We start from the raw sequence: 18,338 nt of genomic DNA, 5'->3' as shown, positions 1-18,338 counted from the left end.
GGCAAGCAGAGGTGCCTGTCATCCAGCTGTGCAAACTAATGTGAGCCTCTAAAGCAGGATGGTTCTGACAGCCACTACATAGCCAAGCGAAGCCCTAAAAGTGTCATTGTTCTAGGTGCTTCACAATATCACTCACGCTAAACAAGCTTTCAGAGGTGAAAGCTCCAATTTAAGTGGCTAGATTGAAAACCCACAATTCAAAATGGTGACAAACTTAATTTGCCAATTAGCTCATTACTTTGTCTACCTCTAGCGATACCTCTTCTTTTCTAGTAGTTTCCTGCAGGGCATCCAGAAAACAACTTGAGCTGCTTTGAACCAGGCCCTCTTAATTTGGCATCACATCAAAGAGATCCTTGTTTAGGCCCAATTAACAGATGAGGATGAATTAGCCCTGAGCTACTTACGCAGTCAACAAGTGACTTAGTACCTTTGTTCTTAAGCCCACAAGATAATTGTTTCCAGTAAGGTTCTAGCGCCAACGTGTCAAGACAGTGAAAGATCTCCGGAGAGTGGGTTCACAGGGTTTTTCATTCATAAGTGCCCTTTCCTCGGTGAACGGGGGCTTTAAAAATAATAACAAATTAGACTACTAGCCGGAGTTATCCATCCCTCCACCGAGGAAGCTATGCTGTGGAACAGGAAAGCATTGCACAACTGTTCTTAGAAATCATTTGTTGGTAAGGTGTGGCAGGTACACCTTTCAAAGAGCAACAGCGAGCTCATTTCTGCGGCATTCGTTTCGCCAAGCTTTGAACGGCTTCCTGTTGTGATGCGGCTAGGAGAGCTCTCTCAAAAACCATGCAATACTCATGTGATATTTCATCTCTTGTGTCAACCAAATCAGTTACAGCTCTGAAATAATCGAAAAGTCTCCCTTGTCAGTTTGATTTATGTCTGGGAGTTCTGCCCATTTGCATTTCTTTCATGTGACCCAAGGGCCCAACCCAACATGGCACCTCCTCAGGCACGTGTTGTAAGTGGGCGATACTGTCAAGTAATCCAGTTTCACTGCCTTTCTCAATACTTACCCATTGGGCTCACGCCATTCACCCCACACCCAAGCAATAGTGACTATAGCGTCATGACGTCAGCTATTCTTCATAGGAAGAATGAGCTGGAACCAAAGGTTCCTTTTTCCTGTTGCCAGAAGGGAACCTTAATCCTAATTCTCCCCCCCACACACACACACATATAAGATGTTTTCATAAATATTTTGAAATGGGTCTTGTTTTCTCTGCAGCAGAAAGGAGTCTTTAAACAATACAGGAATGTTTTTAAGCTATCGGCCACTTGCAACCAAGCAAAGATTCTTGGGTGCCAGGATGGCAGCTGACATATCCACCCTCTGGAGGTGCAGGCCTGAGGATGCTTGGCTCTTGACTGTTTTCGCACACTAATGCCACATCCTGTAGAATTCTATCTGTTATATTTTATCTGCACGATCAGAATAGATGTCAGGAACCAAAATGCTTTTTCTGCGCAGCCTGAGCAGGAGCAATGAACAATGTTATAGTTACAGCGGTACCTTGGTTTACGAACTTGATCTGTTTCGGAAGTCTGTTCTTAAACCAAAGCGTTCTTAAACCAAGGTGTGCTTTTCCATAGCAGCGGGGGACTCAATTTACAAATGGAACACACTCAGCAGGAAGCGAAACATGGTCTGCTTCCAAGGCAAAGTTCACAAACCAAAACACCTACTTCCAGGTTTGCAGCATTCTTAATCCAAGTTGTTCATAAACTAAGCTGTTCTTAAACCAAGGTACCACTGTAATTGTGGTAGCTTGTTTTCACTTACCCCACCCCACTGCCCTGCTCATCATTCTTGCATTATGAATGGTCTGTGTCACTGTTGGGGGGGGAAAAGGTCAGAATGGGCCAATACAGTGGTACCTCTGGTTGCAAATGGGATCCGTTCCAGAGGGCCGTTCGCAACATGAAAAGTACACAACCTGCAGCGGCGCATCTGCACATGAGCAGGTTGCTATTCGCCGCTTCTGCGCATGTGCATGATGTCATTTTGCGCTTCTGCGTATCCGCGAGCAGCGAAACCCGGAAGTAACCCTTTCCGGTACTTCCGGGTCGCCGCAGGACGTAACCTGAAATAACGTAACATGAAGCGGACATAACATGAGGTATGACTGTATATATATATATGGACCTACCATCCAACCAACCGTCTTAGGGACTCCACTCCGATTTGTGTAGAGTTTACCCCCTCGCCTTTTCTTCTTCCAAAGATGTCCTGCAAGGCAGCGGGTACAGATTTTTTCCTTGGGGTTTACTCCCAAAGCCTTTCTCATGGACGAGTATAGCCACAAGGCAGAGAACGAACTACCCGTCCTCTAATACCCCATATACCCCAACGCAGCCTGAATGCTAAATATCACCGCTATCGCCACATTCAATCCACTGACACAATTTAGTTGGAACAGAAGAGTTGGAAAGGACCCCAGGAATCAAGTAGTCCAACCCTCTGCAATGCAGGAATCTCAACATGCAATCCCCTATCCAATTTGATACCATACCAAACCTTGCCTAGCTTTCCAAATTATTATTATTATTATTATTATTATTATTATTATTATTATTCCCCGCCCACCTAGCTGGGTTTCCCCAGCCACTTCAGGGCGGCTCACAGCATATATAACAACATACTAAAACATCAGTTCTTAAAAATGTCCCTTAAAAAAAACCATCAGTTCTTAAAAAGGTTCCACAGGGAGGGTCCCACTACCAAGAAGGCCCTATGCCTGGTTCCCTGTAACCACGCTTCTTGCAGGAACACACCCCTGCATTTGGGGGGTCTCTCTCTCTCTCTCTCTCTCTCTCTCTCTCTCTCTCTCTCTCACACACACACACACACACACACTCTCTCTCTCTCTCTTTTCATATTTTCGGGGGCAGGTATGGAGAACACTTGACCCTCCAGATGTTGATGTACTACAATTCCCACCATCTCTGCCCACTGGCCATGTTGGCTGCTGCTGATGGGAGTTGTAGTTCAGCAACTTGGGGAGAGCCACAAGTTCCCCAGGTTCTCTGTTTTACCAAAATTGGCATGAGATTCTTTTCCTACGTGCCTCCTTACCCCAGCTGGGGAAAATATATTAAAACAAATTAGTCATTCTAACTCATTTTAATTTTCAATTGATCAGATTAGCTCATTTAAAAGTGGACTTCTCGCAATAGCAGGCATGCCGGTTTTACATCTCTATATATAGAAGCACATTAAGTCCAGCAGTGTGTAATCCAGTAGTGACTATGTAAAGACCAAGCCTTTGCAATGCTCAACTTGTGCAAGAGCAGCAACCCCGGCGTCTAATTTACTAATTTGTCATGCAGAACAAGTGACTGTCTTTACACCCTATCAGGTTCAGATCAAATATTGTAACCCACAATTAATTTTCCTGAATATAAATAGCGAGCGACAATCTCAGAAAGTGTCAGTGTTCCCTTGCTGTGGTGTGAACACCCTACGCGGAATAAACGTCTTGGTTAAATTTCATCTAAGGAAAGAAAACGCTCCATCCAGGATAATTCAGCAAAGGGGTATGTGTACAGTTTCTTTTTCCCCTGATTAATTTGGGATTTCTGAAAGCACCCAACTGATTTGCTTAAAGTCTGGAATTGAATCCAATGCTTAATTTTCATATCAACAAAGAAATGGTGCGAGGGGGAAATAATTGGCACAAGCTGTTTTTCATGACTAGGAAGTGAGTCCTTTGCCTGCCTATCTATCTATCTATCTATCTATCTATCTATCTACAGTGATACCTTGGTTTACAACCATAATCCGTTCCGGAGGGCCGATTGTAAAGCAAAACAGGCGCACTTTCACCAATGGGGCCTCTAAAAAAAATGGTTGTAATCCCCAAAAATGGGTTGTAATCCAAAAAAAGGGACACACACTTCAGGGTTTGATGTGGTTGTAATCCAAAATGGTTTCAAACCAAGGTACCACTGTATCTATCTTTCTTACTGGTGGCTATTGGAACTGGTACAGTTGAAGTTAGGGAGGTTGGGAGAGCCCAAGAGTAGACCTGAGTGCGTAGATGGACCAGCTTTCACTGTGTACCACCTTGTATCAGAATATTCCAGGGCGGTTTACAAATAAGAAAAAGTATATTTAGAAATAAGGCCCATGGTGTTTCAATTAAGTGTGTGTAAAATTCCAGCCATGTGCCCCATTAATGAATGGGTCTTAAATGCACACACACACACACACACACACACACACACACTATATACACAAACATGCCATTGCTAAAGAAGTTTCCAGAACACCTCAGAGCTTTTTATATTTGTTTTCTCTCACCTTTGTGACCTGAGTACTTAATGCTGAATGATGCCACAATTTGACATAGTGTTGAGTGGCTTCTCATTTCATCTGTGGAAACCTACCTTCTTGCAGCACAGTTCCACCCGATTTAAATGTACTGCTTAAACAACTCCCCATGCTTTGGAGTTGTGTCTTGGCATGGACAGCAGGTGCTTGGATTGAACCCAGGCACAAATAAAGCCCTGCCTTCAAAGCGTGCGCCTCATGTTCCAAAGAGAGCCACGTCGGGAGCTTTCAAAGGAAACTGGAACAATAAATCAAAGCTCTAATGAACTCTGCATTGCATTATCTGTGAATCATCATGAGTTTCCTGGCATCTAAAATGTAGGCTGTGCTAGGCCTTGCATGCTGATTGTTTTGACATGGATTTGACTAGTCCTTTGAAACAAGAAGAAAAACACGGGCTACAATCTTCAATTCCCAACAATTTTAGCAGGAGTCAAGTGTCTGCTTAACTCTCTTCTGTTCAAATTAGTGGGACTTAAAAATTTTATTCATTGACGGATTGTACCCTATATGCTATTGATAATAACTGTATCCCATGAAATGGGATTTCCATCGGCTACCTGGGTGGTGGCTTAAAATATTATTTGTTTCAGATCTGATGGTGCCAGGAGGCAGCTGTCCACAAGGCACTGGACAGTTGGTATATACCGATTATACATTTTGAAAAGTTTTTTTGTCTGCTCTGCATTTGGACACTTCTTAAGATATCATAACAAAATCTTGGATGATGGTTCTGAGATCAGGGAGCAGGTTTTCTCTGTGTTTGATTGCAGTTGGATTCCATTTTAAACCAAGATGGCGGACTGGGACTTTCAAAACTTAGAATAACTGAACAATGCTAGATACAGTACAAGGCTTCTAGTTTTTATTATCAGCCAGTTAGAAAATAAGAATGACTATTTTAATTCTTATCGTTTTTATCATTAAACGGATTTCTTACCCACCCTTCGCCGTAAGGTCCCAGGGCAGATTGCAACAATATAAAAAATCAATATTAAAGTTAGTTTTAAATTTTTACAATCGGGAGAATAGGGTGAATCCTGCAGGGGGGAGGATACAGAAATCTCTTTATTGGGGAAGCGGGTGAGCAACTATCACTGAAGCTATGGAAACAAAAGTAGACATTTAGCCTTCATGATTGTGGGTTGAAGCTCTTCAAATGTCCAGGCAATATCCATTAGAGAGATCGCCGGAACTGGTCCTACCATTAGGCAGCAAGAGGTAGCTTGAGGAAGGCAGAAGACTTTGGGGTTGTGCTAAATGGCAGCATTTGTCTGTTGTTTAGGGCAACTACAAATGTAACATTATTTGAATGGCCCTTTGAGGCACCCTTAACAATTTCCCAGGATTCCTTGGGGGAAGCCCTGGCTCCTAGATTGGTATAAAATGGCTTTAAACGGATGATGTGGATGTGAGAAGACAGAGAACCGGACTTGATTTCTTGCGGTCAGCTTCATCAAAAGCAACCTGCTGAGACTACAAATCAAAATGCAATTTATGTTCAACTTCACTTTCAGTTTGGCAGCACTGCTACAAACCCAAACGTTTGGAGACGGTTAGCTGCCCCGCTTTGCATGGCTAGGGACTTGATTCTCACACAAAATCTGCAGATCGTAAAGGTTTCGGGTCACTGAACGATTTGGTTATCAAATCTGATTTGTGGTTTCTGTGACATTTCAGCAGCAGGGGTTTCCATTTCCCAGGGCCCTGGCGAGTGCCAACCATGCTGGGTAGAAGGAACTGAAAACTGGCTGTTTCAGAAGAAATAGCTCAGGGGGGAAGGAAATAACCATTCCCACTTGAAACATGACTAGAACTGATCCTATCATGAGCCAAAATGAAGCTATCTGTCTCAGGAGGCAGACTAGGAAGGGCAGCAGATTATGTATCCCATCGCCTTGCTGCCATCCCAAGGACGACCAGGCTGCCAAAATGAATGTGTTTCAAGGTGCCATTGCTAGCAGCTGCCAGGCTGAGCAAAGCCTTTCAAAATGTGCCTGGTGTCTCCGTAGTCCCTGCAGTCAGTAAATGCTGGACCCTGCCTTGCCTTAAGGAGTGAAATGGCTTTGGCTGGCCCTGAACATGACCCATGATCTACCCATCAGCTTTTAGGGTTGCACCCAATGTTTGTCCTACCCATAGAAATGAATGGACGTGACTAATAGGTATCTAAAGCCATTTGCACATAACAAAATTTGTATTTTATCAAAATAATTGTTGAACTGGAATACAATTAAGAAGAAGTACATTCATAGTCAAATAATTATTAAGCTCTAACTTAAGATGATTTTTTATTTATAACAAACATAATAATGCGAACACATTGGCATTTGGCAATAACAAAAGTTCCTTTAGAAACACAATTTACAAAGACCCATAAGCTGGTATCTAGAAACTTGCTATAACATGAAATAATGATAGGTGTAAATATACGATGCAAACAACTAATAATTATAAATAGCAGAATGTAGGCACCCTATATATATATAGAAATGAGCAAACCAGTGATACTTTAGGGATCAGGCTAGCAGGCGGGGCCCATTACTTACACCATAGGAGCCTACACAACACAAAACACTCTTGCTGTGTGTAGCTTTTATTTTGTTTTTTATCTTCTATTTTGGAAATGTACAACCAGGGGGTTTTTTCCTCTTAAGTTTTTTGGGTACCCCCAAGAGAGTGGGGCCCTAAGCTATAGCTTGTTTAGCTTATACCTAAATCTGGCACTGGGTCTCACTGATGAGTCACAGATAGCTGGAGACAACTCTGTGGGTCTAGGCTCAAGGGATGCTTACCTGGAGTGGACATGCGCACACCCTCTCAAGCTGAGTACACACTAAATCTTCACTACGCATCCTGGGCACATTACCCCCCTCAAAGAATACTAGGCACTGTGGTTTGTTAAGGGTTGCTGGGAATTGCAGTTCTGCTCTGCAGGAGGTAAAAAGGAGGAGGGACGCAGTTGACACTGTGGGTTAAACCACAGAGTCTAATCAGAAGGTCGGTGGTTCGAATCCCCGTGACGGGGTGAGCTCCCATCACTCGGTCCCTGCTCCTGCCAACCTAGCAGTTTGAAAGCACGTCAAAGTACAAGTAGATAAATAGGTACCGCTCCAGCGGGAAGGTAAACACCGTTTCCGTGCGCTGCTCTGGTTTGCCAGAAGCGGCTTAGTCATGCTGGCCACATGACCCGGAAGCTGTACCCTGGCTCCCTCGGCCAATAAAGCGAGATGAGCACCGCAACCCCAGAGTCGGCCACGACTGGACCTAATGGTCAGGGGTCCCTTTACCTTTAGGAGGTAAACTGTGGTGCTCAGAATTCTTTGACGGTTTGAATGTGCCTTAAAGGTTCAGTATGTATGCAATCTCAGCCCTGATTCCTCGGTGATTTCCAGACATTCTGCCTTTGGGGAATACTTCCCGTTCTGCTCTGTCTGGTGTTGTGCAAACCTTGCATGTTGCAGAGGACGATGCAGAAGCACATTCCACCCCGGGCACACGATCTGCTCATGTCAGGAAATAGGCCAGGCTTACTTGGCTTTGCCATCACGCTCTGTGCGAGGCAAGAGTCCATGAACTACACGTGTACCCTAGAGCACACCTTGTGCTCTTTCTACATCTTCAACTGCAGATAAAAATAATCAGTGGCGGTCTGTGGAGCTCCTCTTCCCATGCCCTTCTCCCTATTAAGGTGGGGTGCTTCCCACTTTATGGGATTTCACACGCAGGCAGGGGCCCGGAACGTAACCCAAGCATAAGTGGGGAGACGCCTATATAGCGTCATCTAGGTCAACCTTCCCCATCTTGGTGTGTGTGAGGAATTGAATGGGTACGGGGAGGGGGGAGGTTGAGTTGGAGGAGAGGCAGAAAGAAGAGCTAATTTGTCCATGGCTAGGGGGCGCAATCTGGGCGGTTCTGCCAGGGGCACGAGATCACCTAGCTATGGCTCTGACCAATATATCACAATGTCTGAGAATAAGGATGCAACTACAGTACAGTGGTACCTCGGGTTAAGTACTTAATTCATTCCGGAGGTCCGTTCTTAACCTGAAACTGTTCTTAACCTGAGGCACCACTTCAGCTAATGGGGCCTCCTGCTGCCGCCGCTGAGCGATTTCTGTTCTCATCCTGAAGCAAATTTCTTAACCCAAGGCACTATTTCTGGGTTAGCGGAGTCTGTAACCTGAAGCGTCTGTAACCTGAAGCGTCTGTAACCTGAGGTACCACTGTACAGAGCAACAGGGCCAGGAGGAATCCTCAGAAAAGTGACGAGTTGGCTTCAGGGTTTTTCCCACATCACAATTTTATTTTCTTAAATACGACACACGTGATATTTCACGATATATCGCCATGTTGAATATTACAAAACTGTTACCATGATGTGGACTTCAAACCGATTTTGGGCGATGTATCAATACATCATCGCCCAGCCCTAATGACAATATTGGCCATTTGCTTTTTAGTTTTTTTACTAATAATATTAATAATTTTTGTCATGAAATTTGAGGTTTTTTCCCCATGATTATGCCCTGAGGCTGCTTTCAATCCAGACAACCTGTTTACTGAGCATTCTTCCCCATTTAGGAACATAGGAAACTGCCTTATACCAAGTTAAGACCATCTCATCATCATCAGAATGGAGCAGGATTTCCTTTTGTCCTAATTTTTAAGCGAACTGGAGTTCTAGTTAATCATAATTTTAATAAAAATAATTTATTATTTATACTCCACCCATCTGGCTGGGTTTCCCCAGACACTCTGGGCGGTTTCCAACAAAAGATTCAAAATACATTAAAACATCAATCATTAAAAACTTCCCTAAAGAGGGCTGCCTTCAGATGTCTTCCAAACGTCCGGTAGTTGTTTATTTCTTTGACATCTGATGGGAGTTCAACATCAACTGGAAAGCCACAAGCTTCCCTCCCTCACTGTACTGTGAAATCACCCTTAATGTCTGCTTTCTGCTCCTAAACTACTTACTAATCTAGAAAACGTTCCTTTCTCTTAATCTCATGATTTACTCAGCAGGTTTTGCTGAAGGGCATGATACGGAGACTAGTTGCACTTTTAAAAGTCTCAAAACCAATGTATTTTCCCCCCTCTCATTATACAGCAACATCTAACCAGACTTTGTGAAAATGGAAATGACTTATCGGCCTGTGGTCACCACCCAGCCACAATGCCACACATCCACGCGGAGTTTTGAGTGGCAGACGGACCTCTGTGATTGCGGCAGCGACTGTCGTGTCTGTGAGTGAAGTTCAAAGATTTGGGGTTTTATGGTGTTGTGGGACTTTGAACATCAGCCATGGTTTATCTGTACTATAAAACAATAGCTAACCTCTCTCTATAAAAGCCAGTCTCTCAGTGTTCCATCACACACTAGTGTGACCATTCTCAAATAGCAAGGTGGGCTTCCCATGCAGGGGAAGAAGTGTAATAATAATAATAATAATAATAATAATAATAATAATAATAATAAAAAATTTATACCCCACCCATCTGGCTGGTTTTCCTCAGCCACTCTGGCCGGCTCCCAACAGAATATACAAAAACACAATGAAACATCAAACATTAAAAGCTTCCCTATACAGGGCTGCCTTCAGATGTCTTCTAAAAGTCAGATAGTTGTTTATTTCCTTGACATCTGATGGGAGGGTGTTCCACAGCGTGGGTGCCACTACCGAGAAGGCCCTCTGCCTGGTTCCCTGTAATCTCACTTCTCGCAGTAAGGGAACCGCCAGAAGGCCCTCGGCGCTGGACCTCAGTGTCCAGGCTGGACAATGGGGGTGGAGACGCTCCTTCAGGTATACAGGACTGAGGCCGTATCTGCTCCGTTTGCAGTCCAGGTGCTCTCAACCTGGGGTGCTGTCAATTATTGGGCACCTTCCAGGCCCCGGATATCTCTTCTCAGGGTTCTTTGCCCTTAAATTGGATCTGGATTGGCAGTCCTTCAAACAGAGGACTGTATTCTGTAAAGTGGGACACGTGGCAGCTTAAAGGGAAGTCTCAGGAAGGGGAGGAGAGGCACAGCAGTCTCTAGAATAGCTACTTCCTCTGACAAGTTGTGTGGACTGAGAAACCAACCCTGAAGCAAGACTTGTACAAGGCCAGCCAGCTCACCCATTGGGTTCTCAGATATCTTGGTCCACCTGAGGTGAGGAACTGCAGTCCCTTTCTCTGCAGGGGCGGAGCAAGGTGGGTGCGGTGGGTACGGTCTGCCCCAGGTGTCACCTCTGTGTGGCACTCAGCGTCTGTGAGAGACGCCTTGGCATGCTTTGGCTTACCGCTGCTAAAACGGCTCCCCTGTAGGGCGGCAGGCAGACTCCTCGTCGCAAGGCATGCGATCCCTGCTAGAAAAGCTCAAGAACTCTGGCTTCCCCCCCAAAAAATGTGAAATAAAGTCAAACCATTTTTGCAGGCAAAAATTTCAATGTGTGTGGGGGGTGACAAGAAATTTTCTGGACCGGGTACCACCTGACCTTGCTACATCACTGCTTCTCTGGCCATTAATATGGTGTTGCAGAACAACCAAGATCAAATCAATAGCCCGCAGTGCAGGTCTTAAGATGCCCGGGTCCAGCTGACAGATTCCCTCCCTAGCATATTATAAGATCAGACGGCACCACACCCCATTAATGGCCCCAGGTGGACTCCTTTTCTTGTCCCCATAGGAGAGAAGGACAGCTACTCACTTATATGGGGAGAGACGAAGCGCTGTACAGGGCGACCCTGGTGTGGCCTATATGGTCTGACCTTCCCTCCCAGGGAGATTAATTATTATTCTACATAATAAAAATATAGGTCTTGCTATCCAGACATCATGCGTTCCATGAAAATCATTCACAGGGCCAAGCGTTCACATAACAAGCCAATAATTTCCAGTGACGCCTATTGGAAAATTTCTAATGTGTCCCGACCATAGAATTTTTACTCCCAAAGATCCCCCCCCCATCCAGGAAAATGCAGGGGGGAAATGCTCTGATTTATTCGATTGCTCCCCCTCCCTCCATTCCTCAGCCAACCAGCAAAATGCAAATGAGGAAGTGAAAAGGCTTTTCTGTTTGGATAGCTGAATCTGTGGTGTGTATAACAAGGCATTCCTCATGTTTGGATAAATGAATTTTTGCTTAGTGAACTTTTACAAAACAGAATGTGTGTGTCTTTACCTTTTATCTAAGCCTCTGCTGCCCTTGGCCCTTGGCTCTGTATGTGCTTATGAGTTGAATTGCACACACCCTTCGGCGAGTCTTTGCAAACTCACAAACAAGTTTGGCCAACCCATCGTGATGACTGATAATTTCCAATTGCATGTAGTAACTGCAGAAAGAAATCCAAGACGCAAGGAATTGTTGACCCAAGAGCAATTGGAGCCGGAGCGTAATTTGGGAGTTAGGGAAGTGCCTATCCTGAGTCATTTTTGTCTTCAGTGATGGGCAGTGACTTTCCAGGGTTTCAGACACTGGGCACTCCCAGTCTCGCCCTGGAGATACTGAGGATTGGACCTTAGGCCTTTTGTATGCAAGATAGATGCTCTAACCCTGAGAAGTGGTCCTCTCTTTGAAAGTGTTTCTTCATCTCAAGACACCGTGCCTCGAAATGCTTCTGAGACGAAGCAGTGAAATTCCATTGGCTGCGTGTCTACTAGAGGGTGCGAAAATGCTAACCTTTGTGTTTGATTCCCCCCTTCTCTCTAGGTCTGTGTGGAACATTCTGCTTCTTCTGCCTAGGATGCAAAGTTGCCAAGGACATGGAAGAATGCTGTTGCTGTGGACCATCCGTCGCCATGAGGACTCGCTACCGGACTCAGTTTAGGATACCGGTAAATTACTGGATAGGGACGCAGGTGGCGCTGTGGTCTAAACCACAGAGCCTAGGGCTTGCCGATCAGAAGGTCGGCGGTTCGAATCCCCATGACGGGGTGAGTTCCCATTGATCGGTCCCTGCTCCTGCCAACCTAGCAGTTTGAAAGCACGTCAAAGTGCAAGTAGATAAATAGGTGCCACTCCGGCGGGAAGGTAAACGGCGTTTCCATGCGCTGCTCTGGTTCGCCAGAAGCGGCTTAGTCATGCTGGCCACATGACCTGGAAGCTGTACGCCGGCTCCCTCAGCCAGTAAAGCAAGATGAGTGCCGCAACCCTAGAGTCGTTCGCGACTGGACCTAACCTTTTAAATTACTGGATAATATTTGTGTTTCGCGTTTCTAGGTTGCTCAACAAACACTCCCCAATTAAGTGTTCTGCAGATAACATCATAAATAAATAAAATAAAGAAAACCAGCAGAGACTGGGAACAGAATGATGCATGCATCCCTAATCAAAATACAATTCAGTCTTCTGCTATGAAATTTTGCTTTTTTTTTTACTCTCTGCAGGGATCCATCTGTTGTGACTGCCTCACCACCACTTTCTGTGCTCCCTGCAATCTTTGCCAGCTCAAGAGAGATATCAACAGGAGGAAGCAGCTGGGGATATTCTAGAAAGGTTTGTGACTCCCAGTTTACAGCCTAGGAGCAGGGGTGTGGGATGGAAGGCGTGGTAAAAATACATTGTTCTTTGATGCATTCTCTGTTATCCTTCGATATGACTGGGGGAGCGGGGAAGAGGTAAGGAGCGACCAATCCCAGTATCCCAAAATATCTGCCTTGTGTCAGGCGTTGGGGAATTGGCTTTCTCCTCTGTGGCCATAAATGAGCAGATCAAACAAAAGAGAATTCTTATGAGTTCATTTCTTTAATATACGCAGCGAAGGACAAAAGGAAGCATTTAACCAGAATGGCAGGGCTCCCAATTAAGTTCACTCCCTACTTCCGTCCCTATTAATCCATGTCACTCCTACATTTTGTAATCTGTGTTTGCAGTCTCTGTGCTTTCTGTTCTGACACTTTCTGAGCTCTCCATGTCTTTGGGGATTGGGGGTGGGGGGGGGGTTAATGCTGTCCAGAGACTGTGAATCTGTTAACCCTCTCTCTTCCAGGGTTTCTTCTGCTAGCTGTTCCCCATCCAGTATTTCCCGGCTTCTGCCTTCTGAACTGTGCCCCTCTGCAAACCACTGTTCCAAATCTATACTGTCCTCCTGCTCCTGGGAAGATTCAGGATCAGGGAGAGGGGGTGGCTCCCACAAAATCCTCTTCAGTGCAGGCCTCCTCAGCACAGTCCCTAACACCTTGAAATTCTGCAAAGCAAAAGTCCCCTGCTATGTAACTCATGACATCAGCTTGTGACCCATTGCCAGATACTGGCCTGGTCATAGAATCATAGAATTGTAGAGTTGGAAGGGACCACGATGGTCATCTAGTCCAACCCCCTGCAATGCAGGAATCTTTGGCCCAATGTGGGATTTGGAATAGTCTCATGCTCTATTGACTAAACTACCTATCCCAATTAGCTTTATTCAGCACAATAAAAACGGGACAACCCGCCCCTCCCGAATATTTGTTGTACAGGATTTCAGCAGAAACTACCAGAAACTGAGTAGCCCGAAACCTTTGCTGGAGCAGACAGTATTGAACGTGAGATTATGTAAAATGACTCTGACACCATCGTTAGCCCACGCTTCTCAAACCCCATGTGCACTTTATGCTCCATGGCTTATTCCCGTTATCGTTATGTAACCTTAATGCACATTTGATCTTTGCCCAGCAGGCTAATTTCTACCCAGAACTCACACACCCTTCTGTTATCCTCCATGCTTGCAAGCAAGATCAGTATCAGGGTTCAAGGACGCATCGCAGGTGGGCCGAAACATTAAAGAGAGCCTGGAGCAAGGCCAGCGAGTGGAGGGGACGTGGGGAGCAGGTCCTGAGAGTCCTGAAGGCCTGGGAGACAGGACTCCATTTAGCCACCTTTTCCCTTTCAGCAGGTTCATTAGACTGACGTAGGTTCCACTCCCCTCAATTTTATAGCTTTCTGGCGGCGGATTTTCGCCCTGCTTGTGAGGCCGCACCTCTCTCCTCAGCGAACCTTTCAAACGCTTCTGCTTTTTTCAATAAACATTTACTAGATATTATCAAGCACGCAATACATTAAGGTCAAGGGCGCTGAGGTGTCAAACAGTTAAGGCATATTACTGCCTTGGGCTGTAAACCCTGTACCTGTTCACCTGGGAATAAGTCTCCCTACTGAACTCAGTGGGACGCTTATGAGCAGACGGTGGTGAGGAACATCAAGCCCAGGGGCCCTCCACATGGGAGTTGTGGTCCCCAAACGCCAGAAGCTACCTTAGACAAAGTCAGACCTTTGGTCTATCTACCTGAGAACCGATAGTGGCTCTCTGAGGTTCCAGTTGGACAGCATCCCTAGCCCTACCTGGAGACTCCAGGGATTGAAGCAGGTGCCTTCTGCCTGCAGGGCAGATGCTGTCCCACTAGGCTAAAGGCAACAGGGTGGTCAGGTGTGGCCCTGAGGATGAGAGGTAGCTTTCAGTCAAGGACTGGCCTGATAGCTACCTGGCAGAACCCTGCATGCTACAGCTTCCTGCCTCTGTATGTGCAAGTGTGCAATGGCTGGCTTCTCCACAGAGGAGGAGCACGTAGGTCCTAGGGTGTGCTGGTCCCAAGGGTTAACCGAGTGGTGAGGTCCGAGTCCAGTCCAAGGTCGAGGGTGCAGTAGGGAGGCAGTCCGTTAAAGCTGTAGCTGGGTCCAAGGCAACAACCTCTGAAGATTTTCCGTTCTTTATCACTTGTTCTGCTTTTCTTGATTTCTCTATTACTTTTAATTGTCCTTAACTAATAATTCTTTTCAAAGTCTTCCTTGCAATATTTCACAAAAGCCTCCTTACAGAACCTCTTGCAGTCCTGCTAGCGTAATCTGTTTATCACAATTGCTTTTCAAATATTTACCCCAGTCCTCTAAGAATCTCTGATCCCGCAGGTTTCGAATCCTTCCTGTTAATTTATCTAATTCTGCATAGTCCATTAATTTCATTTGCCATTCTTCTTTTGTCGGTAATTCTTCTTGCTCCCATTTTTGTACCAATAATATCCTTGCTGCTCCTCTGCACGTGTTCCAACTTGTCGACAGCCTTCTTAAATTGTGGTGCCCAGAACTGGACACAGTGTTCCAGGTGTAGTCTGACCAAGGCAGAATAGAAGAGGACTGTTACTTCCCTTGATCTCGGATAGCATCATAGAATCATAGAATTGTAGTGTCGGCTTATGTTGCTGCTTCCAGCCTCTCGGCCTTGCTTCAGTCCAATTGCTTAAGTGCTTAATGTTGCGCCATTTGACTGGTTACTTACCTGGAAGCATTATAAATAACTCTTATCTCTTTTGCCCTATTTTAGGTGTTCCTGCGTTCACTAACCTGGATATTCGTGTGTCCCTGAACTTGATGTATTTCAAAACCTGGTGTTGAGATTTCTGCTCTGTTGCAGTACAGTGTTCAAAACTTGGTAGTCATCTAACCAGAAAAAATCCAGCCGAGACACTTATTATTCGTTTTAGGGGGGGGGGGAGGTTTGAAGGCTTCTGGGCCAATTGCCAGAATTTGGGGCTGATTGCTGAATTATTTTCAGTAAAGGCATAATTTGTTTAAGAGAAGTCACAAAATGCCAACTCCCAGATCCATTGGAGGCAACCAGATACTGACTGCATTCCATTTGCTACGCACCCGAGTAAGCACACTTGTAAGCCACTGAATTTTCCATAAAAGAAGCCAGGCCAGCATGCATGAAGTACATATTTTATCCCTCCCCCCTTCCTATAAATATCATAGTTGTTGATTAAAAAATACCTTTTACTTATGGTCACCAATCTAGGCGATGCACGTTACTAGACATAATTTCATATCTGTAATAATTGTAATAATTTTAGTGTATATGTATACTTTTCTCTAAGTTTTTTTGTTTATTATTTGTGGACAAATGCCTCTATAAATTAACATTAACGGCTTTTGATGGCTGGTGGTTGAATAAATGCCATTCAGCTGGGTAGCAGCTACAGAGAGTGAGAGAAAACATGAATATATCTACTAGCCAGTGAAAGAGTCGAGAGGTTTGCATCTTTTCAGCTGGCTGTGAAAGGAGCCTTGGCAGGATCCGAGGACATGAGTTTATTTCTGGGGTTGAACTGATGCTGTTTAATAGACTACCACTATCCGTCTCAGAGTTTTCCTGCTCCCCTGTGTTCAGTATTTATGCTTTTAAATAAACAAATATTTCAAATACAACATAAACTCTCCTTGTGATGTCGCTGGTGAAACTTCACTCTTCTATACCTGACCCTGGTAAAACACACACACACACACCATTCAAGACAGTGGCACCTTGGTTCTTAAACTTAATCCATTCCAGAAGTCTGTTTCAAAACCAACGAGTTCCAAAACTAGGGCACGCTTTCCCATAGAAAGTAATGCAAAATGGATTCATCTGTTTCAGATTTAAAGACAACCACTAAAACAGCAATTTATCATGAATTTGACTATCTAACGAGACCATTGATCCATAAAATGAAAGCAATAAGCAATGTACTGCAGTCACAGAATCAATCCATCAATCAGTAGCTGAACTGGGTTCCACACAGTCACAAAAACACAAACAAAAAGAGCCGCAAAAACAAAAATGCAAAATGAATAGCAAAAGCAGACAGACCTCAGCATAACACTCAAAACGGAAGCGTAACACTCAAAACGGAAGCGTAACACTCAAAACGGAGCACGTTTGACTTCTGGAAAAAGTTCACAAACCAGAACACTTACTTCTTGGTTCGCAATGTTTGGGTTCCAAGTTGTTTGAGTACCAAGGCGTTTGAGAACCAAGGTACCACTGTATCTGTATTAGGATCATCTAGTTCAAACTCCTGTAATACAGGAATAGATGGCTGTCCAATATGGGGATCCAACCTGCGACCTTGGTGTTATCAGCGCCATGCTCTAACCAATTGAGCTGTCCAGCAGGAATGGATAACCTGTGGCTCTCCAAATGTTGTTAGACTACAACTCCCATCATCTGTGACTGTTGGCCAATGGGAACTGGAGTCCAAAGCCGCAGCTTCACTGTCCTTGCTGGGAAGAAACCAATACTGCAATAGCATCAGAAGTCTTCAAAACTTTATCCTCAAGGAAACTGGTCTTGTAAACCAAACTTCCATCTCCAGCTGAGGAAGTGAGGGTTATTTTCAAACAAGCAGCCTTTCCAGACCCACCTGGAGATGTTGTTGTTGTTTAGTCGTTTAGCCGTGTCCGACTCTTCGTGACCCCATGGACCAGAGCACGCCAGGCACTCCTGTCTTCCACTGCCTCCCGCAGTTTGGTCAAACTCATGCTGGTAGCTTCGAGAACACTGTCCAACCATCTCATCCTCTGCCATCCCCTTCTTCTTGTGCCCTCAATCTTTCCCAACATCAGGGTCTTTTCCAGGGAGTCTTCTCTTCTCATGAGGTGGCCAAAGTATTGGAGCCTCAGCTTCAGGATCTGTCCTTCCAGTGAGCACTCAGGGCTGATTTCCTTAACAATGGATAGGTTTGATCTTCTTGCAGTCCATGGGGCTCTCAAGAGTCTCCTCCAGCACCATAATTCAAAAGCATCAATTCTTCGGCCTTCTTTATGGTCCAGCTGGACTACCTGGAGATAATTGGGACTGAATCCTGGGCTTTTTGCATGCAAACCTGATGCTTTGCTACTGAGCTACCATAACGGATGGGAGAGATTGCAATCTGGTTCACGTTTAAAACTGGGTTGATTTCATTCATATTTCCCAAAACAACCAAAACATGGCCATCCCTTGACATCAACACTTTCCTGAATATTGCAGTGCCATTTTCCGACCAAAGTGTACATAAAAATGAATATATCAGGGTACATGGGATAGAAACCCACAATCAGGAACTGAGCACAACAGACCTCTCTCGACTTGCAGTTTCAAGGACCTGGTATTCAGAGCCACAGAGGAGGAGGCAGAACACCATAGACAGTAGCAACTGATAGCCTTATCCCACCCCCTGTTTTTTTGTAGAGTAAATCTCTGGCCACTAGATGAATCCATAGTGACCAAG

At 44.9% G+C, this 18,338-nt stretch overlaps 1 protein-coding gene across 1 annotated transcript; it reads left to right on the top strand.

Annotated features, from left to right (window-relative positions):
• The first annotated feature begins 3,426 nt into the window (after nt 1-3,426).
• Nucleotides 3,427-16,521, top strand: LOC310657731 (placenta-specific gene 8 protein-like). The gene is made up of 5 exons (XM_083398850.1): nt 3,427-3,556; nt 9,462-9,598; nt 12,046-12,170; nt 12,723-12,831; nt 15,632-16,521. Exons 2-4 carry the CDS (start codon nt 9,487-9,489, stop codon nt 12,825-12,827), a joined length of 342 nt encoding a protein of 113 aa, XP_083254976.1. The 5' UTR covers nt 3,427-3,556; nt 9,462-9,486; the 3' UTR covers nt 12,828-12,831; nt 15,632-16,521.
• Nucleotides 16,522-18,338: the final 1,817 nt, after the last annotated feature.

This window comes from Podarcis tiliguerta (assembly GCF_965153285.1).
Source record: "Podarcis tiliguerta genome assembly, chromosome: 9".
NCBI lineage: Eukaryota > Metazoa > Chordata > Lepidosauria > Squamata > Lacertidae > Podarcis > Podarcis tiliguerta.
The sequence above is the reverse complement of the archived record's forward strand: the minus strand, read 5'-3'. Positions and strand labels throughout refer to the sequence as shown.

Excerpts from the sequence above, each read along its gene's own strand:
- LOC310657731 (XM_083398850.1), top strand. The coding sequence starts at position 9,487 with ATGGAAATGACTTATCGGCCTGTGGTCACCACCCAGCCACAATGCCAC. Across the intron at positions 9,599-12,045 it reads CGGCAGCGACTGTCGTGTCT|GTCTGTGTGGAACATTCTGC; the intron begins GTGAGTGAAGTT and ends CCTTCTCTCTAG. Across the intron at positions 12,171-12,722 it reads GGACTCAGTTTAGGATACCG|GGATCCATCTGTTGTGACTG; the intron begins GTAAATTACTGG and ends TACTCTCTGCAG.